The following is a 24,152-nucleotide window of genomic DNA, read 5'->3' as shown; positions in this document are numbered from 1 at the left end:
AAAAAAAAATACGCTTTAGCTTCAGACTGAACTGGATTCAAACCCACCTCTATCATACATCTGCCTCCCTTGCCACATTCACCTGTTACAAACCTTTCCTCTACTGCACAGCTTAGTTCAAATGATACCTCCTCATGAAGACTTCCTGAAATATTTCTGAACTAAAGAGACTTTGAAGGCATTAAACTCCAATGACTAATTTTATGCCTCTTTAATTCTGTTCTCTATACTTACTTATTTGTATATGTCTAAAACCAAATTCAAATCTTGGCTTCATATGCTTCTTGCTTTGTAACCTTGGTAAAACCACTTATAGTTTCAAAGTCTTTATTGTTCAAACTATAAAATGGGAAAGGGGAGGAATAATCTATGTATTTCTCATGATTATTTTGATAGTTAAATACAGTAAAATATTTTGTGGGTCTAGCAGAATGCCTGGTACACAGAATACTGCACAATTCACAACAGTCCCCTCACTTTTCTACTTCTACTCAGTGTAACTTTCTCACAGCAGGAACTGTCAGTTTTTTTTTTTTAAGACACAGCATTTTATCTTACACCTCAGTCCATGTGTGTGTGTGTGTGTGTGTGTGTGTGTGTGTGTGTGGTCTATATTAAACTTAGTAGATGGCTACTTTTACCATTATTTGCCAATTTTAGATCACTTGGTAAAGTCGGTGATAGATGGCTATCTTTCAGAAGGAAGCAGTAGCTACCTCACATTTTCTCAAGATTATAAAGTAGCCTTCCTTTGTCTCAACACAACTTAATCTTCATTCTTCTTCTACCCTCTGTATTTCTCCTTGCTCCCATAACACCCTAAGAAAGCTGCCCTTTCTCACTTTTTTCTCAAGAAAGAAAGAATCATATTTCATAATACCAACAAGGCAGATCATCAGTGTTGCATTAAAACCATGGTCGAGATCTGAGCTGAGTCAATAATTAAGTCTTTTCTTAATCCTCACAAACATAGGAATTTGCTTCATAACTCAAGATTTCCTTAGACTCTACCAGTTCTACACTAAATGATTCACTTAACTGCTAGAACTTCATGTGGGGAAAATGGTGGAAAAAGCTGGATGAGAAAGACCAAAAACGGATCTAAATAAATCATTTGTGCTTCATTTCTAAAATGCCCCAGACAGGGAGGGAACAGGAAATCTACTCCACAAGGACACTCACGGAGCCTTTTCCTTAAGGACAACTTGAACAAAAACTGAAATAGCAAAACTATCAAGAGTAACAGGATGGTTTAAGACTAGATTCCAGTAGTTTTAAGTAGTAATATTGGTAATCTAATAGCTTAGATAAATCAGGCCTCACCTTAAAATACTCAGAAAAATAGATTGGAATGGGACAAAGCCAGTGTAGACTATCTTTAGCATATGACTGAACATTTTTAAAAGGCTTTAGTAAGTAACAAGCTAGAAATGAAGACAAATTCTCCACAAAACACCTTGTTTCTCAAGTAAAAAACAGTATTAAATGGTTTTCAGTTCTCTATGTCTGTGCTTAGAGAAATTATAAGTAGAAGGGCTGCTGGATGGCCCAACTTATCAATTTGTTAAGAAACAGGACAATTAGAGTTGTGGCCAGTATGGCAGAGTAGAAAAGCCCTCCACTCTCCTTCTCCCACGAACACACCAGAACTACAACCACTGGCAGAACCAGTATCTATGAGAACAACCTAAAGACTTGGAGAGGACTTCCCTGGTGGTACAGTGGATAGAAATCCACCTGCCGATGCAGGAGACATGGGTTCGATCCCTAGTCCAGGAAGATTCCACATGCCGTGGAGCAGCTAAGACTGTGTGTCACAACCACTGGAGCCCACGCTCCAGGGCCCACAGGCCACAACAAGGAGCCCCTGTGCCATAGCCACTGAAGCCTGAGTGCTGCAGCTTCAGAAGCTTGAGCACCTAGAGCCTGCGCTCAGCAACAAGAGGAGCCCCGACAAGGGGACGCGTGTATGCCACGAGGTACAGGAGCTCCCATTCACTGCAACTAGAGAAAGCCAGGACACAGCAGTGAAGATCCAGCACAGCCAAAAATAAATAAATCAAAAAAAAAACTAGTAGAGAACATTTCCACAATTACAGACATAAAAAAGGAATCTAGAGACGTTATACAGTTAAGACCCATATGTGAGGGAGGCAATCCACAAAAGGAAGGATAATCACAACTGCAGAATATTCTCCCCAGAATCATGGGGTCTGGGCCCCACATAAGACTCTCCAGTCCAAGGGTCCTCTACTGTTGCTCAACAGAAGAATGGATAAAGAAGATAGGATACCTATATACGATGGAATATTACTCAGCTGTAAAAAGGAACAAAATTGGATCATTTGTAGAGATGTAGATGTATCTAGATGGTCACAGAGAAAAAGTCAGTCAGAAAGAGAAAAACAAATATCATATATTAGCATTAGCATATATGTGGAATATAAAAATGGTATAATTGTTTTATTGGCAAAACAGAAATAGAGATACAGATGTGGAGAACAAATGTTTGAACACCAAGGGGAAAATGGGGATGTGTGGGATGAATTGGGAGGTTGGGATTGACATATACACACTATTGGTACTATGTATAAAATATATAACTAAGGAGAACCTACTGTATAGCTAAGGGAACCCCATTCAGTGCTCTATGGTGACAAATGGGAAGGAAATCCAAACAAGAAGGGATATATGTATACGTATAGCTGATTCACTTTGCTATACATTAGAAACACAACAGGGTAAAGCAACTATACTCTGATAAAAATTAATTTTAAAAACACAAACACATGGAGGCTAAACAATATGCTATTGAACAGTCAATGAGTGACCAACAGGTCAGAAAGACAAAATTTTAAAAATAGCTGGAGACAAATGGAAACCCCGAGATCCAAAAATCTACTGGATGCAGAAAAGGCAATTCTAAGACGGATGTCTACAATGACACAAGTCTACCTCAGGTAAAAAAGAAAATCTGAAAATATGCACCTAAAGGAAAGTACAAAGTGAAAAAATAAAATCCAGTGTTAGTCAACAAAAGATATAATGAGGATCAAAGCAGAAAGATACAAAATGGAGACTAAAACAACTAAATAATAGATCAATGAGCCTAAGGGCTGGTTCTTTGAAAAGATAAACAAAATTCATAAAACTTTAGCCAGACTCATCAAGAAAAGTGATGAAGGACCCAAATAAATAAAATTAGAAATGAAAGAGGAGCTACAACTGACACCACAGAAATACAAAGGATTGTAAGAGAAAACTGCAAATAAAAATATGCCAATAAAATGGACAACCTATAAGAAATAAATAAATTCTTAGTAAGGTACAGTCTCTCAAGACTGAATATGGAAGAAATAGAAAGCATGAACAATACAATTACTGGTAACGAAACTGATAACCTAAAATTCCCAACAACAATACTCCAGCTCCAGCCAGCCAGTTTAACAGGTGGATTATACCTAATCTTTAGAAAAGAGTTAACACCTGTCCTTCTCAAGCTATTTCACAAGCTTGAAGTTTCATTTTTATATGGAATCTAAAAACCAAAACATGCAAACATAACAAAATCAAACAGCATCACAGATGTAGAGGATAAACTAGTAGTTGCCAGAGGGAAGGGAGGATGAGTAAAATAGGTGAGATTCAGAGGTACAAACTTCCAGTTATAAGATAAATGATAATAAGGAAATTATAAAGCATAGGGAATATAGTCAATAATATTGTAATAACTTTTTATGGTGAGAGGGTAAACAGACTTATTGTCATCATTTTGTAAAGCATAAAAATATCAAATCACTATGTCATCCATCTGAAGCTAATATAATATTCTAAGTCAATTATACTTCATTTCTTTTTAAAACAGGACAATTATGCAAAGTCTTCTCAATGACTCCATTTAGAAGGGAACACTAACATTCAACAGGTAATCCTGAGGAGAACTAGCCAAAAATATAAACATCAATGTCATTTTTTATTGAGACAAGTGCCACTACCTTTACTATTCATCCCACTATGGTAGAAAATCAGATTGCTTAGTGCTTAAAACCACTCAAACGGTGGGAATTTTTAACAATATTAAGTCCTTTCCCATGAACCAACCCATAACTTTTACTTTGAGACCACTGTCATAACACCTCTCTGTTCTCTGCAGCCCGTTCCTAAAATTTTTATGCTAGGAATCTTCTTGGCAAAAGAACAGCCAGAATAAAAGCACCACAGAAAAATTAGTATCAGGAGTTGCAGAAAATTGTACTGAATATTATTTGACAATCAGTATGGACACTAGTATATTGATTTAAAAAGTAAATAAATGGTCATGGCAGCAGAATTCCTGAGAGGAAAAGAGCAGGAATAATTAGAGTCAAACCTGTAAGAGCTCACATTATCCGTGTTGATAATGTTTGCCTAAAATCTTCCTAGTGCTGAACTTAAGGAAGATCTAACCCAACTATAATGGCAGACTTAATATAACAAGGATTAATTACACCTCATTTTAGTCCAACCAATATATCTATTTCATTTATTTTTCAAAAAAATATTCCAAACTCAGACAGTTGGAGGATATAAATTCATTCAGTATCTGTGAGTTATTAACCAGTTATATCCAAATCTACTCTCTCTGGTTCTATATTTACTTTCTTTGTGTCCTTAACCTTGCTTATGAAGATCATCAACACTTCCCCGATCAGACCAAAATCAACAATTGGCCTGGAAAGTTAAGTTTCAGGTTTTACTGAAGGGTCATCCTACCATTTCTTAAGTCTTAAACCAAGATCTTAACTCTATGGAGTAATCCACATTGAAATTCTAAGATTGAATTTATAATTCTATTCACAAATCTTCTAAGGAGAAATTTAGTTCTATAAAACACAAACAGTTCCTTATCCAGGGTTCAGCAAACTTATGTGTCAAGATACAAGTGTCAAATATTTTTTTCCTTTGTGTGAGACACAGGTCTGTCTCAACTACTGAACTATGACAGTGCAGAAACAGCCATAGACAATTCATAAGTGAATAAGCATGGCTGTGTTTCAATAAAAATTTATTTACTGACACTAAAAACTTGAGTTTGAGCTATACACATCATGAAACATTATTCTTCTGATTTTCTCCAGTGATTTAAAAATTCAAAGACCATACACAGCTCTCAGGCCACACAGAACAGCCGCTGGGCTGAATTTAGACAGTAGACTGCAGTTTGTCAGCTCCTGATCTAGGCCGTGATATAAGGTTGGGCAAAAACTTCGTTCAGGTTTTGCACAACATCTTATGGAAAAACCCAAACCAACTTTTGGACTGATATTGGCTAAGGAAGAGACATAACATAATGAGAGATTATGAATCATGAAAAATTATCAAAAACCAACCAACTAAAGAAAATTAAGATGATTTCTGGGAGCCTCCACCACAGCCACTATGGCTTCTGGAGTAGCGGTGAATGATGAAGTCACCAAAGTTTTTAACAATGTGAAAGGCTCCCAAAAGTGCACCTTTGAAAAGCAAGATGATTTATGCTAGCTCTAAAGATATCACTAAAAAGAAATTTACATCTATTATTAAACATGAAGTGAAGAAGTGAAGTGAAAGTCACTCAGTCTTGATCGACTCTTTGCGATCCCATGGACTACACAGCCCATGGGATTCTCCAGGCCAGAGTACTGCAGTGGGTAGCCTTTCCCTCTCCAAAGGATCTTCCCAAACCAGGGATCAAACCCAGGTCTCCCACATTGCAGGCAGATTCTTTACCAGCTGAGCCACAAGGGCAAGTAAATGGCTTATACAGTCTTAACCACTGGACTGACAGAGAAGTCCCAGCAAGATCTTTTCTGATCCAACTCCTAGAATAATGAAAGCAAACACAAAAATAAGCAAAAGGGGCCTAATTAAACTTAAAAGTTTTGCACAGAAAAGCACAAACAAAATGAAAAGAAAACCCTAAGAAAAAGAAAATATTTACAAATGAAGCAACCAACACAGTATTTATCTCCAAAATATACAAACAGCTTATGCAGTTCCATATCAAAAGGACAAACAACCCAATCAGAAAATGGGTGGCAGATCTAAACAGACATCTCTCCAAAGACATGTGGATTGTTAAAAAGCACATGAAAAGATGCTCAGCATTACTAATTAATGGAGAAATGCAAACCAAAACCTGAATGAGGTATCACTTCACACTGGTCAGAATGGCCATCATCAAAAAATGCACAAAACAAAAAATGCTGGAGAGCATGTGGAGAAAAGGGCACCCTCCTCGACTGTTGGTGGGAACGTAAACTGGTACAGCCACTATGGACAACAGTGTGGAGGTTCCTTAAAAAATGAAAATAGAGCTACCATATGATCCAACAATCCCACTCCTGGGCATATATATAGGGAAAAATATGGCCTGAAAGGACACATTCATCCCAGTGTTCACTGTAGCACTGTGTACAATATTCAGCACACAGAAGCAACCTAAATGTCCACAAACAGGAACAGATAAGAAGATGTGGTACGTATATACAACAGAATACTACTCAGCTACAAAATGGAACAAAATAATGCCAGGTGCAGCAACACAGACAGACCTAGAGACTGTCATACTGAGGGAGGTAAGCCAGAGAGAGAAAGATAAATATATGGTATTGCTTCAGTTCAGTTCAGCTCAGTCACTCAGTCGTGTCTGACTCTTTGTGACCCCATGAATCACAGCATGCCAGGCCGCCCTGTCCATCACCAACTCCCAGAGTCCACCCAAAACCATGTCCATTGAGTAGATGATGCCATCCAACCATCTCATTCTCTGTCATCCCTTTCTCCTCCTGCCCTCAATCTTTCCCAGTATCAGGGTATTTTCAAATGAGTCAGCTCTTCGCATCAGGTGGCCAAAGTATTGGAGTTTCAGCTTCAAAATCAGTCCTACCACTGAACACCCAGGACTGATCTCCTTTAGGATGGACTGGTTGGATTTCCTTATATGTGTTAAATAAAAATCCTACAAATGAATTCATCTACAAAACTGAAGTAGAGTTACATATGTGGAAAATAAACATGGTTATGGGCTGGGATGAATAAATTGGAAGACAGACTGACACATTTTATTTGCTGTTTTACAACTCATTTAATGGCAGAATACATAGTCCTTTCATGTGCATTTGTAACAATGTAACAGGTCATATTCTGAACCATAAAATAAATAAACTTCAATAAATATGAAAACATACAAAATATGTAATCAGACCAGAACAGCATTAAACTAGAAATCAATAGTGCGATAACTAGAAAATCTGAAAGCATCTGGAAATTTTAAAAGAAAATTTCTAAATAAACCATGGGCCAGACTTCCCTGGTGGTTCAGCAGTAAAGGATTCACCTGCCAATGCAGGAGATGTAAAAATCCCTGGGTCGGGAAGACTCCTGGAGAAGGAAATGGCAATTCACTTCAGTGTTCTTGCCTGGGAAATTCCATGGACAGGGGAGCCTGGCGGGCTACTGTTCATGGGTCCCTAAGAGTCAGATAGGACTTAGCAACTAAACAATAACAATAAAGAAAACTTAAGGGAAATCTTAAAATATTTCAAAATAAATAAAAATTAAAATACAACACATCAAAATCTATGACACAGTTAAGGTGGTATTAGAGGTAAATGTATAGTATTAAATGCTTATAATGGAAAGAAAAAATAACTGAAGTAACCTAAAATTGACCCTTTTGTAAACTACATAAAACCTAAAATCAAACCCAAAGCAAACAAAAGAAAGAAAACATAAAGATCCGAGCAGAAATCAACAAAACCATATGCTGCATCTCTAATAAGATCAATACAATGCATAGATCTCTAGGGCAGGGGAGGAAAGACAATTATAAATTATGAAAATCAGGAATTAAAAATGGAATATAACCATTGATCCCAAAGTCATTACAAGGATAATAAAAAATCTTATGAACAACTCTATATCCATTCATTCAACCACCTTGATGATACAGAGCCATTACTCAAAACACACAAACTATCAACAAATACTGAAGAATTTCAGATGGCATAGGCTTTCAATTCTAGAAATTCTATTCAGTTATTTTTATATCTTACATCTCTGTCATTATGTTATTTTTCTTTAAATCCCTGATACACTTGGAATAGCTTTTGAAAACTACCTTTCTCTTAATTCTATCAGCTCTTTTTTTTTTCCTGGATCTTTATGTGTAGTTTTTCCCTAGCTTTAAGCCACATTTTCAACCTTCTTCGTATGCACAGGAATTTTACTACTGGATCTTGTACACTGTAAGATGTCTGAGTATTGTTGTCTCTCCTAGTTTTTTTTTTTTTTTTTGGTGGTGGTGATTTAGTCGCTAAGTTGTATCTGACTTTTGGGACTCCATGAACTGTTTCCTGCCAGGTTCCTTTGTCCATGGGATTCCCCAGGCAAGAATACTGGAATGGGTTGCTATTTCCTTCTACTGGGTATCTTCCCAACCCAGAGATTGAACATGGGTCTCCTGCAGTGCAGGCAGACTCTTTACCAACTGAGCTACAAGGGAAGTGCTTTTTTTTTGTGGGGGTGGGGTGGGGTGGGTTATATTATGAACAAATTAACTGGATTTTTTTTAAGTGGGTCTAAAATAGCCTTTAATTTAGAGCTGGTTTAGGCTTGTTACTATGGTATGACTTTTCTGGGGTTTTCACTGAAGTTCCCTTATGTCTATCTTCTAATATGGCTAGTTAGAACTTGAGTATCTTCCAGATACATGTGAGCCCTTGTTGTTCAGTCACTCAGTCGTGTCCAACTCTTTGTGACCCCATAGACTGCAGCATGCCTGGCTTTATTTTCTTGGGCTCCAAAATCACTGTGGACGGTGACTGCAGCCATGAAATTAAAAGATGCTTGCCCTCTTTCCATTGTTTCCCCATCTGTTTGCCAGGAAGTGATGGAACCAGATGCCACCATCTTTGTTTTTTAAATGTTGAGTTTTAAGCCAGCTTTTTCACTTTCCTCTTTCACTTTCATCAAGAGGCTCTTCAGTTCCTCTTTGCTTTCTGCCATAAGGTGGTGTCATCTGCTATCTAAGGTTATTGATACTTCTCCCTACAACCTTGATTCCAGCTCATGCTCACCCAGCCCGGCATTTCACATGGTTCCGCATGTAAGTTAAACAAGCAGGGTGACAATATACAGGCTTGATGTACTCTCTTCCCAGTTTGGAACCAGCCCATTGTTCCAAGGCCAGGTCTAATTGTTGCTTCTTCACCTGCATACAGATTTCTCAGGAGGCAGGTAAAGTGGTCTGATATTCCCATATCTTTCAGAATTTTCTAGTTTGTTTTATTCCACACAAAGGCTTTAGCATAGTTAATGAAGCAGAATTAGATGCTTTTCTGGAATTCTCTAGCTTCTTCTATGATCCAATGAATGTTGGCAATGGATGTGAGCTCTTGATGTTGTTGTTGTTGTTCAATCGCCTAGTTGTGTCTGGCTCTTTGCAACCTCATCGACTGCAGCACATCAGGACTCCCTATCCCTCACTGTCTCCCAGAGTTTGCCCAAGTTCATGTTCATTGCATCGGTGATGCCATCCAGCCATCTTGTCATTTGACGCCCTCCTCTTCTGCCCTCAATCTTTCTGAACATCAGGGACTTTTCCAATGAGTCATCTATTTGCATCAGATGACCAATATACTGGAGCTTCAGCTTCAGCAGCAGTCATTCCAGTGAATATTCAGGGTTGATCTCCCTTAAGATCGACTGGTTTGACCTCCTTGCTGGAGTCTTCTCCAGCACTATAGTTCAAAGGCATCAATTCTTTGGTGTTCTGCCTTCTTTACGGTCCAGCTCTCACAACCGTATGTTCTTAGAATGGTTCAAATAAAAGCTCCCTATTAGTACTTTGCCCAGCGTTGTAGAACTTCACCCTATTTCTGTGTCTCATAGATATTAACAACATATTCAAGCCAATTCCATGCAGATTTCTAAAGGCCTTTCTCTGGAAAGCTTTCTCACTTTTGAACTTCATCCCTCAAAATTCCAGACACTCTGATCTCCCAAAAATCCAATCTCTTTCTCCTCAAATCCACAAGACAGCTATGCTTTCCTCCTGCTGTAAGGCCTGGAAAGTAGATCCAAGCAAAACACGAGGGCATTTATAAGGCTCTCCTAGTATTCCCTTCTCTCATGGGTCACAGTTCTGCACTGATTATTGTCCAGTATCTGAGAATGACTATTTAAGATCTTTGGTTTAGTTTTCTAGTTGTTTAAGGCAGGAGAACACAACTAGCACCTGCAAATAGTCATAGCTAGAGGTAGAAATGCCCATGCTTCATATATAGCTCAACATTGTGCATTAAGCCTTCAATATGGGAGGAGTTGTTTAAAAGGGAAATCTTAAATTCCTAGTTAATACTGTGCAGGTAAAATGATAATAGAAATACATTTCAGAAATGGACAATTTTTTAACATAATAAAGAATGGATTGGAAGTACTAGAAGAGCTGTTAATGTTCTCAATGCCCATAATGTGATCTTCCTTTTTGGGTGGGTGGGGGTGCTGAGTGAAATGCAGGATCTTAGTTGCTTGACCAGGGACTGAACCTGTGTCCCCTGTATTGGAAGCATGAAGTCTTAACCACTGAACCAAGACAGAAGTCACAACATGTTCTTACTCTTAAGGGAAAGAGAAACAGACCAAATCTTTTGAAAATAGCTATGCATTATAGCCTATTAGCAGGCTACTGTATTCTCCTTTCTGACATTGTTATTTACTATCATATAATAATCAAATTAATTTTAATTATCATGTGATTTCTGCTTTATTCCCATGTTCATCTGAAGGTTTTTCCTACACGATACAGAAGAGAAATAGGAAAAGTTAACCTCAAAATCATGTTTGAGAGGACTTTACAGATACTCTCTTGTCTACTGATATGCAAGGAAGAAACTCGTGGAAACAGCTTTCCTAGTGTAAGCTAACACTGCCATCTCAATTAGATACCAATCCAACTGATCAGAGAATTTCCAAGATTAAATTTTAGAGAGGAGCAGATAACTCCCCAGAAGTACATTGATAACCCTAGATATAGTAGGACATTACCTACAGCAGATTGAACAAACTGATGAGGGCAATCTAATCATTTCATATTCATCTTTTCCTTTTGGAAACTGTTGGTACTCCTTTCTTCATATTTGGCCACATCGTGTGACTTGTGGGATCTTCGTTTCCTGACTAGGGGTTGAACCCAGGCCCTCAGCAGTGAAAGTGCTGAGTCCTAACCATTGTACCACCAGGTGGGGATTCCCTGTTAGTATTCTTTAAAACATTCTACTTCGTCAGGGGTGTATGAGAAAACCCATTCTCTTTTGACTTTTTTTCTGTTACACTTGTGCAAAACATTCTTTTATTTAGTAATTTGTTCTCACCACCCCTCTGAATTCAGGTAAAATTTGCTTTTACTGAGCCACTATGTTTCACGGCAATACAGTCTTTAGCAAAAACTGAAAATATGTACTCCTTTACACTGGGAGATATTGGAAAAATTGATTGTGTCATCAAGGTCATAACTGAAGGGCCACATTTGAGAATACATGTCATTCAATCCAAAAGAACAAGCCACCAGTCCCCACTAAGGACACATGCATAACTGGTATTTGGAATCAAAGCCTACAGCTTTCCTAGGCAAACAGTTTGGTGTCCCTTGTTGTACTCTATCCCAGCATTATAGTAGGAAGAAAGATCACTGATTACCAGGAACAGGAGAGAGAAATTTGCCCACATTTGTAGGTATATGTGTGAAACCTGATTCAAGCGAACTTCTCAAGTCATAGTAAGAATAAGAGTCTGGAACAGTAGGAACTATTTAAAATGAAATTCTAGATTCCCTATACATGCTCTAGACAGAACCTCATTTATTAAGCTGAATAGTTATTTAACACAATCTGAATCAAGATTTGCTGTTTATACAATAATAAATGTTATATATATTAACTGATCCTTTAAACTGCACTGGATGCAAATTAACAAGGTTAAATAACACAAAATCACAACAAGACCCTCCTCTAAATAATCTACAGAAGTTATTTATGAGCACAAGAGGGAACCTAAATTATTCAAAACTTAGAAATGAAGCATAAGTTCATTGCTGAACCCTCCAATATCATAGCACACTGTTTAAACAAGCACACCTAAAGATCATCTGACAGGAATGTACCTTTCTTTGAACTGCTCTGTCCAATACTTTGGCCACCTGAGGCAAAGAACTGACTCACTGGAAAAGATCCTGATGCTGGGAGGGATTGGGGGCAGGAGGAGAAGGGGACAACAGAGGATGAGATGGTTGGATGACATCACACCAACTCAACGGACATGACGTTGAGTAAACTCTGGGAGTTGGTGATGGACAGGCAGGTTTGGCATGCTGCAATTCATGGGGTTGCGAAGAGTCGGACATGACTGAGTGATTAAACTGAACTGAACTGATTTACAATGTAAAGTTAGATGTTGACTTCTAGAAAACTGATAAAAGAGGACAGGATTTTTGTCTAGTAGAGATGCAAATGAGTTTTCATAGAGAAGACAACTCTAAAATTAAGTTTTATTGTCACGGAGTGTATTAACTGAAATAATACACTAGGTTTGTATCCAACTTAGCAATGCAATTCTTAGCATTTCTTTGTTGCACTGAGAATTTTGCACGCTGGTTTCTCACTTTTCTCTTGACTGGGTTTCGTCATCCTGTTTGTTCCCATATTAATGTGCTAAATAAAACTTGTACCTAGTTCATTATCTTTATGCATGAGATAAATTTCTCTGTAATCTTGAGATTTATACTTTCACAAAAGGATATAAAAATGTTCCACACAAAGGTTGGTTTTACTAAAAAATAGGAACTCAGCTGAGCTTCCAAGGACAACTCCCAGAACTTCAGTATCTTTTTATTTCATTATAGATCAGATTAGGTATCTAATTCTCACAAGTAATCTCAAGAATAGTAATTATACTGACAAATGATAATCAACTCACCACCACTATCAATCCATAACTATACACAACCAATAAAGAGCACCCAGAAAAACCTTCGCAAACAAAACCTATTTCTTTACTATGAAAAATTATCCAAACATCCAAATCTTTTAAATCATGTGCCAACACCACCTTGACTTCCTGCCTGAACAACATGGAATCAAAGAAAGCTTTACTATGAAACCTAAAAATAAAGCCTCCTAGATAATCATATTTAAGTCAAGCTTTCAGATACCCTTCAGTAACCAGAATAATCGAAAAACTAAACACTGTAAACTTACCACCTAAACAAGCTAAAATAAAACTATTAATCCTATAAAATAAGCAAAACTTTATAGCAACAAATCCAATTCCATCACTTACAATAAGACTCTCACAAACCATACATTACACATCAGATTAATAACGGCCTTTTCATTTGGAATACATGTTTGTTAAAACATTACCCAAGCAAACTGGTGAAAGTCGCTCAGTCATGTCCAACTCTTTGTGAACCATGGTCTATACAGTCCATGGAATTCTCTAGGGGTAGCCTTTCCCTTCTCCAGGGAATCTTCCTGACTCAGGGATTGAACCCAGGTCTCTCACATTGTGGGTGGATTCTTTACCAGCTGAGTTACAAGAGCAAAGTTTGCTATATGGCAAACTAAGCCTATACTAAAGAAGCCTCTCGAGTCTGTATGTTTCTATTTATTCATGTATGATGAGATTTATATAGAGCTTACACACACAGAGAAACCTGGAATATCAGATGGATACCACTATTTCACACACGGAAACAGCATTTGTAGGCTATATACTCGTATGAGAATAGGTATTCTGAGGTGATACAGTCATTATAAACCAACATTTAGCTGGCCCTTATAGTAACACTTGTTGACAGAATGAATTTGAGGTGGATAGTTCTCTCTTTACCTAAGTCTTAACTTGTCACTTTTTAAACATGAAAAAGGATCAAGCCAGTCTTCAGGATTAACATGTAATATAAATAAAATTCCATTCCACCTAGAACATAAACAAAATTACCTGAAGATTTATTTTCCTAATTATACAATTATCTAATAAGAGAGCTATTACCACAGCTGACCCCCAGGTATTGTAGCTCTGCTGCCAGAGGCGCTAGCAATATGAACGTCTGCTGTCTGGCCTGCTCAGATATTTGTTCTCAAAATCAAAGACTCAAAATGAGTATATCTGATTGGTAAAACCTAGGTTGCATGGATTCCCTATAAACATGATAACCTGGAAAATGTCAGTTGTTTTTTCTTAACTATCTTGAAAAGACAGGCTTGACTTTTTTACCCACTTTAAAACATTCAGGATAATTCTAAACTGTCTTACTCACACACTGCTGTATTCTCCTCATAACATGTTTTTCTGATTCTTTTCCCAGCATATATTCCCATCTCTTCTGTACCTCTCCTTTTGTCTCTCTCTCCTTCCCTTCCCCCTTCCTTTCCTCTTTCTCACACACACACACACACACACACACACACACACACACACACACACACACACTTCTTGCTCCACTCTACTGTAATATATGAAACAAACCACCATTATTGCCCATGGCTCCCCCCAGCAATAACCTTCCTTCAGATCAAATGATACCTTTGCATGAAGTTCTCCAATTCTCTCAGGTAGTATCACCTCACAAGGGCATCAAAATTATATTGTACACAGTGTATTTATTTCTAGGAATGTGACCACGTATAACAAAAGGATTCAGTTTTTTGACCTGGGAAATGTATCTTACCCATGCATCTGAAAACCACTTGCCCGCATTCAGAGTCGACAGGAAACTCCATTCAAAGAAGGAAGGGTTTCTACTGGAGGCATTTGGCATGACCTCCTTTATATTGGTTGTTCTTGTCAAGTCATAGTCATGCATGAGAAAAGGCACCCCATCAATACTGCAGGCATGGGGAGAAAAGGAAAATGGGAGAATTGGCAGAATACAGTCAACTTGGAAGACAGGGTTCTCAGAAAGCCCACCAAGGTCAGAAGTCTAACTAAGGTTCCTGACTCCCTCCCATACCACAACAAAGGACTAAGTGCCAATAATTTACATGATATCAGTATTTATCTGCCCTAGGGATCTCTTTTTGAGGTTTGTAAATATCATATTATTTATGGTGAAAGTGTAGCTTCCCTATCCAGGGATTTTTCAGAATGAAGAAAAAGGTAATGACCTGAGAATAAGGTGAGTAGGGTAGGGATGAGGTAAGGCCCTGTGCTCCCCAGAGCCACACGAACCAGTTCAGTTCAGTCACTCAGTCCTGTCGACTCTCTGCAACCCCATGGACTGCAGCATGCCAGGCCTCCCTGTCCATCACAAACTCCTGGAGTTAACTCAAACTCATGTCCATCCAGTCGGTGATGCCATCCAACCATCTCATCCTCTGTCATCCCCTTCTCCTCCGGCCTTCAATCTTTCCCAGCATCAGGATCTTTTTCAGTGAGTCAGTTCTTCGCATCAGGTGGCCAAAGTATTAGAGTTTCAGCTTCAGCATCAGTCCTTCCAATGAATAATCAGGACTGATTTCCTTTACGATGGACTGGTTGGATCTCCTTGCAGTCCAAGGGACTCTCAAGGGTCTTCTTCAACACCACAGTTCAAAAGCATCAATTCTTCACTCAGCTTTCTTTATAGTCCAACTCTCACGTCCATACAAGACTACTGGAAAAACCACAGCTTTGACTAGATGGACCTTTGTTGGCAAAATAATGTCTCTGCTTTTTAATATGCTCTCTAGGATGGTCATAGCTTTTTTTCCAATAAGCGAGCATCTTTTAATTTCATGGCTGAAGTCACCATCTGCAATGATTTTGGAGCCCCCGAAAATAAAGTCTGTCAGACTTTCCACTATTTCCCCATCTATTTGCCATGAAGTGATGGGACTGGATGCCATGACCTTAGTCTTCTGAATGTTGAGTTTAAAGCCAACTTTTTCACTGTCCTCTTTCACTTTCATCAAGAGGTTCTTTAGTTTGTCTTTGCTTTCTGCCATAAGGGTGGTGTCATTTATGTATCTGAGGTTATTGATATTTCTCCCAGCAATCTTGATTCCAGCCTGTGCCTCATCCAGCTTGGCATTTTGCATGATGTACTCTGCATATAAGTTAAATGAGTGGGGTGACAATATACAGCCTTGATTTACTCCTTGATTTACTCCTTTCCCTATTTGGAACCAGTCTGTTGTTCCATGTCGTTCTAACTGCTGCTTTTTGACTTTCATACAGCTTTCTCAGGAGGCAGGTTAAGGTGGCCTGGTATTCCCATCTCTTGAAGAATTTTTGACAGTTTCTTGTGATCCACACAAAGACTTTGGCGTAGTCAGTAAAGCAGTAGATGTTTTCCTGGAACTCTCTTGCTTTTTCAGTGAACCAACTGATGTTGGCAATTTGATCTCTGGTTCCTCTGACTTTTCTAAATCCAGCTTGTACATCTGGAAGTTCTTGGTTCACGTATTGTTGAAGCCTGGCTTGGAGAATTTTGAGCGTTACTTTGCTAGTGTGAGATGAGTGCAATTGTGCAGTAGTTTGAACATTCTTTGTCATTACCTTTCTTTGGGATTGGAATGAAAACTGACCCCTACCAGTCCTATGACCACTGCTGAATTTTCCAAATTTGCTGGCATATTGAGTACAGCACTTCAACAGCATCATCTTTTACAATAAATAGCTCAACTGGAATTCCATCACCTCCACTAGCTTTGTTCATAGTGATGTTTCCTAAGGCCCACTTGACTTTGCAATCCAGGATGTCTGGCTCTAGGTGAGTGATCATACCATCATGGTTATCTGGCTCATGAAGATGTTTTCTGTATAGTTCTGTGTATTCTTGCCACCTTTTCTTAATAACTTCTGCTTCTGGTAGGTCCATACCATTTCTGTCCTTTATTGTGCTCATCTTTGCATGAAATGTTCCCTTGGTATCTCTAATTTTCTTGAAGGGATCTCTTGTCTTTCTCATTCTGTTGTTGTCCTCTATTTCTTTGCATTGATCACTGAGGAAGGCTTTCTTATCTTTCCTTGTTATTCTTTGGAACTCTGCATTCAAATGGGTATATCTTTCCTTTCTTCTTTGCCTTTAGCTTCTCTTCTTTTCTCAGCTACTTGTAAGGCTTCCTCAGACAGTCATTTTCCCTTTTTCCATTTCTTTCTCTTGGGGATGACCTTGATCAGTGCCTCCTGTGCAATGTCATGAACCTCCATCCATAGTTCTTCAGGCATTTTATCAGATCTAATCCCTTGACTCTATTTGTCAATTCCACTGTATAATCATAAGTGATTTGATTTAGGCCATACCTGAATGGTCTACTGGTTTTCCCTACTTTCTTCAATTTAAGTCTGAATTTGGCAATAAGGAGTTCATGATCTGAGCCACAGTCAGCTCCAAGTCTTATTTTTGCTGACTGTATAGATCTTCTTCCACCTTTGGCTGCAAAGAATATAATCAATCTGACTTCGGTATTGAACATCTGGTGATGTCCATGTGTAGAGTTGTCTCTTGTGTTGGTGGAAGAGGGTGTTTTCTATGACCAGTGCATTCTCTTGGCAAAGCTCTGTTGGCCTTTGCCCTGCTTCATTTTGTACCACCTTACCTGCCTCCTGAGAAATCTGTAAGCAGGTCAAGAAGCAAGTTAGAACCAGACATGGAACAACAAACTGGTTACAGGCTGAGGAAGGACTATATGAAGGCTGTATATTATCACCCTGTTTATTTAACTTATATGCAGAGTACATCATGCAAAATGCCAAGCTGGATGAAACACAAGCTGGAATCATGATTGCCTGGAGAAACAGCAATAATCTCAGATATGCAGATGACACCACCCTTACAGCAGAAAGCAAAGAGGACCTAAAGAGCCTCTTGATGAAAGTGGAAGAGGAGAGTGAAAAAGCTGGCTTAAAACTCAACATTCAAAAAATGAAGATCATGGCATCTGGTCCCATCACTCCATGGCAAACAGATGGGGAGACAATGGAAACAGTGAGAGACTTTATTTTCTTGGGTTCAAAATCACTGTGGAATGTGACTGAAGCCAGGAATTTAAAAGATGCTTACTCCTTGGAAGAAAAGCTGTGGCAAACCTAGACGGCATATTAAAAAGCAGAGACATCACTTTGCTGACAAAGGTCCATCTAGTCAAAGCTATGGTTTTTCCAGGAGTCATCTATGGATGTGACAGTTGGACCATAAAGAAAGTTGACCACCAAGGAACCTATGCTTTTTAACTGTGGTGTTGTAAAAGACTCTTGAGAGTCCCTTGGACTGCAAGGAGGTCAAGCCAATCAATCCTAAAGGAAATCAGTCCTGAATATTCATTGGAAGGACTGATGCTGAAGCTGAAACTCCAACACTTTGGTCACCTGATGGGAAGAACTGACTCACTGGAAAAGACCCTGATGCTGAGAAAGATGAAGGCAGGAGGAGAAGGGGACAACAGAGGATAAGATGGACTTGATGGACATGAGTTTGAGCAAGCTCCTGGAGTTGGTGATGGATAGGGAAGCCTGGCATGCTACAGTCCATGGGGTCCAAAGAGTCAGATATAACTGAGTGAATGAACTGAATTGAAGCGCATTTCAATCTCCTGTTGTTCAAGGGTCAACTATATACTCTTTGTATAATTTTGTGGTTGCCCAAAGATTCCAAATATGACCCAACAGATCACATTCTACTAGTATCAACCATCTACCACTTCAAGTATTATGTAGAAAATGGGATACTTTTTAGGTCCCTTTACCCAACCTCCTTCCATTATGATATACATGTCTTAAATATCTCAAAATATACTGAGACCCATATATCAAACAATATTATCACTTTGTCTTTAACTACTGAACACAATTTTTAAACTCTGGAATAGAAGAATCACCTGTTAATATTTATCTTTTTAAAAAGACGTTTATTATTTTTAGCTTGGCTGGGTCTTGCCTGCTGCACACGGGCTTCCTCTAGTTTCAGGAGTGGGTTTACTTTCCTTTGTGGTGGGCGTGCTTCTCATTGTGGTGGATTCTGCTGTCCCAGAGCACGAGCTCTAGGCATGCGCATTTCATTAGTTGTAGCATGCGGGCTCAACAGCTGTGGTGCACAGGCTTAGTTTTCCACATCTTCTGTGATCTTCCCAGACCAGGGATCTAACTGTGTCCCCTGCAGGGGCGAGTGGCTCCTGAACCACTGGACCACCAGAGCAGTTGCCACCTATGTATTTTTTACCCTTTTCTTTATTCTCCAAGTTCCAAGCTGTTTTCCTTACCCTTGTTTTATTGAGATATAACTGACATATAGCATTGTATTATTTTTAGGTGTACATACAGCATGATTTGATATATGCATAGGAGTGAATTTTAACATCATTATCTTTTTGTCTAAAGAATTTTTCATTTCCATTTGATTCTTCTTTACTTCTCTTTCTCTGCTAACACCTTCTACTTCTTCAACTAACAAGTATTCATTATTGTTTGTTGGACACATTTTATGATGGCTGCTTTAAAATTCTCAGAAATAATTCCAACATCTATTTCTCCTGCTGTTGACATCTATTGATTACCTTTTCTCACTGAAGCCGAGTTTTTTCTAGATCTTGCTATGGAAAACTCCCGAGCACTTTGAGTATTTGGAGATTTGAAATCTCATTAAAATCTATTTTAACAGAGATTCAACATGTCTAGGTTCAGAAAACATGTCCTGGACCACATTTGTAAGATATGGTTTAATGCCAACTTAGTTTTCAAAGGCTCTGCAGAAGTCAGTCTACAACACAGATAGTGTCCCAACCAATTCTCAAACCTTCTGCTGTGCTGTGTCTGTGTGGTTTCATGCATAGGTTATACAAAGGTCTGCCAAGGATTTTACGAACAGGTTTTTAAATTCCCTTTCTCTAGCATAGCAATTCCTCAGAAAACTAAACACAGATTTACCACGTGATCCAGTAATTCCACTTGGGTACACACTTAAAAGCACTGAAAATAAGTTCTTGAAAATATACTTGTACTCTAATGTTCATAGCAGCATTTTTCAAAACAGCCAAGAGGCAGAAGCAAGCCAAATGTCCATCAGAGGATAAATGAAGAAGCAAACTGTGATATATACACACAGTGGAATTCAATCTAAAAAGGGAAGGAAATCCTGTCACATGCCACAACACAGATGAAATCTGAGGAGTGAGTGAGTGAAGTCGCTCAGTCGTGTCCGACTCTTTGTGACCCTGTGGACCTACCAGGCTCCTCCATCCATGGGATTCTCCAGGCAAGAATACTGGAGTGGGCTGCTGAAATCTGAGGACATTATGCTAAATCAAACAAGAAATAGTCACGAAAAGACAAATACTGTATGATTCCACTTATGGGTGTTATTTAGGGAGTCTGATTCATAGGAACAAAAAGTAGAATGGTGGTAAGCAGGGGCTGAGGGCAGAAGGAAAGGTGGAATTGTTATTTAACAGGTATCAAGTTTCAGATTTGCAAGATGAACAAGTTCTATAGATTTGTTTCAAAAAATGTGAATACATTTGATACTACTAAACTGTACACTTAAAAGATAGTTATGATGGCAAATTTTGTTATGTGCTTTTTAAGAGAACTTTTAAAGGGAAGGAAATTCTGACAGATGCTACAATATAGATGAGTCTTGACATGCTAAAGTGAAATGAGCTATACTGACATCATGCTGATGTGAAATGAGCTTAACACAAAATAACAAATACTGTATGATTTCACAAAACAGTCAAATACATAGAGAAAAAATAATGATCGTTGCAAAGGCTTGGGTGGAGTTATTATTAACATCTAATAAATAGTTTAGTCTGAGAAGATGAAAAGTGCTAGAGATCTATGTGGTGATGCTTAAAAGAAGATGGAGGTACTTAATGCCATTAAACTGTACCATAAAGATGGTTTAAATGGTAAATTTTATGTTAAGAATATTTTACAATAAAAAAATATTTTTTTCTGGAAAACTTTTCTCAATATTTCTCTGCTCACTCTCCAGCTGAAGAAGAAAGGAAACGGGTACCACCGCTTACATCAGGACAGAAATCATTACACGGATCTGCTCATGGTCTCCATAGCCAAAGCCACAAGCTGTGACAGGGTGGGGAGTGGTTTCTGTGTGGTATTCCCCTGAGTAGGACTGGTATAATCAAAACATTTATATCATATTGGATGACCCTTCTACCAGTTATTGGGCTAGAAGTAACAATTTTTGTGGAGCTCTTTTCTGTCTGTAGCTATAGATGTTTCCAGATCAGCTCTCTTCAGAGTTCATGTCAGGATACATTAGGAGAAACAGAAATTAGCAAGTGGAAACTCTCTGCCTATTATGAAGTTCCTTTGGTCTTATGAACCAAGCCAGTCCACATTCTATTCTTCACCATTCAGAGTCTTCTGTTAGTTGCTTTGTGAGTTTTGTCCAGTATCTTATTTTTTAAATTTTTTTGGTAATTAATGGAGAGAATAAGGTGGAATACACAGTAGTAGTTGCAATTTGCACATTCCCCAGAGTCCTGTGTCCCACTTTCAGTAGTTAGCCAATTTTACTACTTAGCAATTATAATATGATTTTTCCTGTTCTAGTTATTTTTGTGGTATTCATGTCCCAACTAGACTATGACTGATAGGCAATATTTATTAATGATGAAGTACAGACGACAGCCATCAATGTGGATGGTGGAGACATGTAGAGGAGGTGGTCATGGGAAATGAAGATGTCAACAGAGAAACTGAGCAGTTGGGAAGATCATCTACAATGAAGTTGAAGTCCCAGAAGAGAAAAGGACAATGGGCCAGGAGCTCACTGTCTCAGCACCATGACCACATTAAGCCATGACCATGAGGAACTTGCACAATGAAATGGAAGCTCTGAAAGAGCATCCAGTTTCAATCCTGATTCAAATATTCTACATGAATAGTTGTCACCACCACCAAGAACCCTAATCTGGGGTCAGGAAATCTAGTTCTAGTTCTGGCTTTATCATGTACATTCTAGCCTTATGTCCTCAGCAATACATTTCTCTTTTTTGAATTCAGGTTCAAATCACAGTGCTTCACTGTGAAACAGGATGTTCATTTCTTTTCTGTTTGCCTCACAGAAGGCTGGGAAGGGAGTAGTAAAGGCCACATTCTCTAATATAACCATCTGACAGTTCATGTCTCTTTTTGGCTGCCCAAGTACATACATTCTACAGAAAAGCATGTGTTTTTTGTCCTCATTCCTGCTATGATACAAGTCTTCCTGCGTTGTCCCTTGGACATTGCTAGAGCTTACTGCCCAAATCCATGATGATTCTCCCTCACAGATTCTCAGAAAAGTCCTTCTAAAACAATAAGCTAATCTGTTCTCTAAAACCTACCATGGCTGCCCAGTACACATTTAGGGATCTCTGTGATCCAGTCTCAGTAAGCCTTGCAGCCATACCTTCCCTCTCACATAGGCCCCTCACATCCCCAAAGTGGACTACTCTTGGCATCCATACAGTCTAGCTCACGGATCTACAAACTTGCTATTTCTCCTTTGGATGCCTTTGACTAAGCTGTTGCCTCTGCCCAGAATATTCTCATTCTCCATCTCTGCTTGGGAAAATACTATTTTTCCTTCAAGGCTCAACCCAAACACTGTTCTAAGCAAACAGATCATTTTTCACAAAAGAGGTGACCTCTTCCTCCTCCACTGAGGTTCCATTGCATTTGTCTTACTCTTCTCTGGAAGGCACTCACCACGAATGGTCCTATGCTGGGTTTATTTGTAAACATGCCATGTCTCCTTCACTGGCTGCAAACAGCTCTTAGGCATGACTGTCTCAATCCTCTGCCTCTCACTAGCGCTCAGAAGAAGGATATAGTAGGAACACAGGTGATGCTGAGGAAATGTTAGCTAAACAGATTGCTAAGCTAGGGCACAGAGGTAAGCTGCAAGGATGTTTGCAGGGAGGACAAATTTGAGCTATGTGTGGAGACTATATAGAGTGTGTGATTTATGAGCCTGTGATTGAGAATGTAGGGGTGCAGATATGGTCTGTAAAGGAGAAGTGATTCATGTATGTGTGTTATGTTCAGATGTGCCAGGTGAATAAGGGAGAAACTCCCAGGGCTTGTCCCCTCTACAGCTTGGGCCAGGCTGGAGTCATCCACTGGTCTTTTCTCCTCCCACTCTGGTCCCTTCTTTCCTACCTTATTTGTATATCACTCTCCAGTCCATGGGCCCCATATTCAACAGCTTTCTCAAAGGACATTATGGTATTCTCAGGCCCCAGCTGTGGAAGAAAAGGACATCAGGTCTTTAATCTCACAGTCTTTTCTGCCAACATCCATTTTAGCATAGGAAGGCGGCACAGTAATGAAAGGACTTTAAGAAGCAGAGTTTGGTTCTCTCGGCTTTTTGTTCTAAGAACCTGCCTACATTCTCCTCTCCCAAATCTGGTTTGGGAATTCTGCTCATCTGAGACAATCTCACTGGACATAATAAAGAGAAATGGACTGAGAATTAGGAGAATTATGTCCAACCTCTACAAATAATTACTTGTCATCTCAAGCCAACCTCTTTATTTCTCCAGGGGTTTCTGAGGATCTAATGTGCCCTTGTCTCATCCACACCCATGCACACCCACATCCATCAAGCTCAGACTTACCCTGGGTGCACCTCTATGTCCAAAGAAGGTCGGCTTGGGTGCCAATTTCTCCCTCTCCTGAAGGCAGGGAGAGTGAGTCCCAAATGGCACCACATAGAGACATAAAAGGATAAGAAAAAAGGGCAACCCAACAGCCACTTGTAGAGCTGAAAAAGTTGGAATGAAAAAGTGATGAAAAAGTAAAGAGGAATGGAGAACCATCCCAAGCAAATAAGTATCCCCCAAAATAGTTATAGTAAATATCTAATCCATGGGTTCATTGGCTCTATGAACTCACAGATTTACTATTTCTCTCAGGTCCCCCACATTTCAATTATTTGAAAGTAAAAGGCTATCCAAATACAAGCATGATTATTAACTTAAAATTACTGCAAATGCATCTTGGAGTGTGAAGTCAAGTGGGCCTCAGGAAGCATTACTACCAATAAAGCTAGTGGAAGTGATGGAATTAAAGCTGAGCTAATTAAAATACTAAAAGATGATGGTGTTAAAGTGTTGCACTCAATATGTCAGCAAATTCAGAAA

At 38.9% G+C, this 24,152-nt stretch overlaps 1 protein-coding gene across 7 annotated transcripts in view; it reads right to left on the bottom strand.

The window, feature by feature from the left end:
* Positions 1 to 24,152, bottom strand: part of LOC110123029 (glycerophosphodiester phosphodiesterase domain-containing protein 4-like) — a 162,815-nt gene that overhangs the window by 40,238 nt on the left and 98,425 nt on the right. For all 7 annotated transcript variants that reach the window (XM_070457264.1, XM_070457266.1, XM_070457265.1 and 4 more), the window contains 3 exons: positions 23,628 to 23,773; positions 23,170 to 23,252; positions 14,750 to 14,906 (listed from right to left, as the gene is read on the bottom strand). In XM_070457264.1, the coding sequence (XP_070313365.1) occupies positions 14,750 to 14,906; positions 23,170 to 23,252; positions 23,628 to 23,773 (386 nt within the window). The remainder of the gene's footprint in view (positions 1 to 14,749; positions 14,907 to 23,169; positions 23,253 to 23,627; positions 23,774 to 24,152) is intronic.

The sequence above is a fragment of the Odocoileus virginianus genome, chromosome 28, assembly GCF_023699985.2.
Source record: "Odocoileus virginianus isolate 20LAN1187 ecotype Illinois chromosome 28, Ovbor_1.2, whole genome shotgun sequence".
In the NCBI taxonomy this organism is placed as follows: domain Eukaryota; kingdom Metazoa; phylum Chordata; class Mammalia; order Artiodactyla; family Cervidae; genus Odocoileus; species Odocoileus virginianus.
Note: the sequence above shows the minus strand (reverse complement) of the source record. Positions and strands in the feature narration are given on the sequence as shown.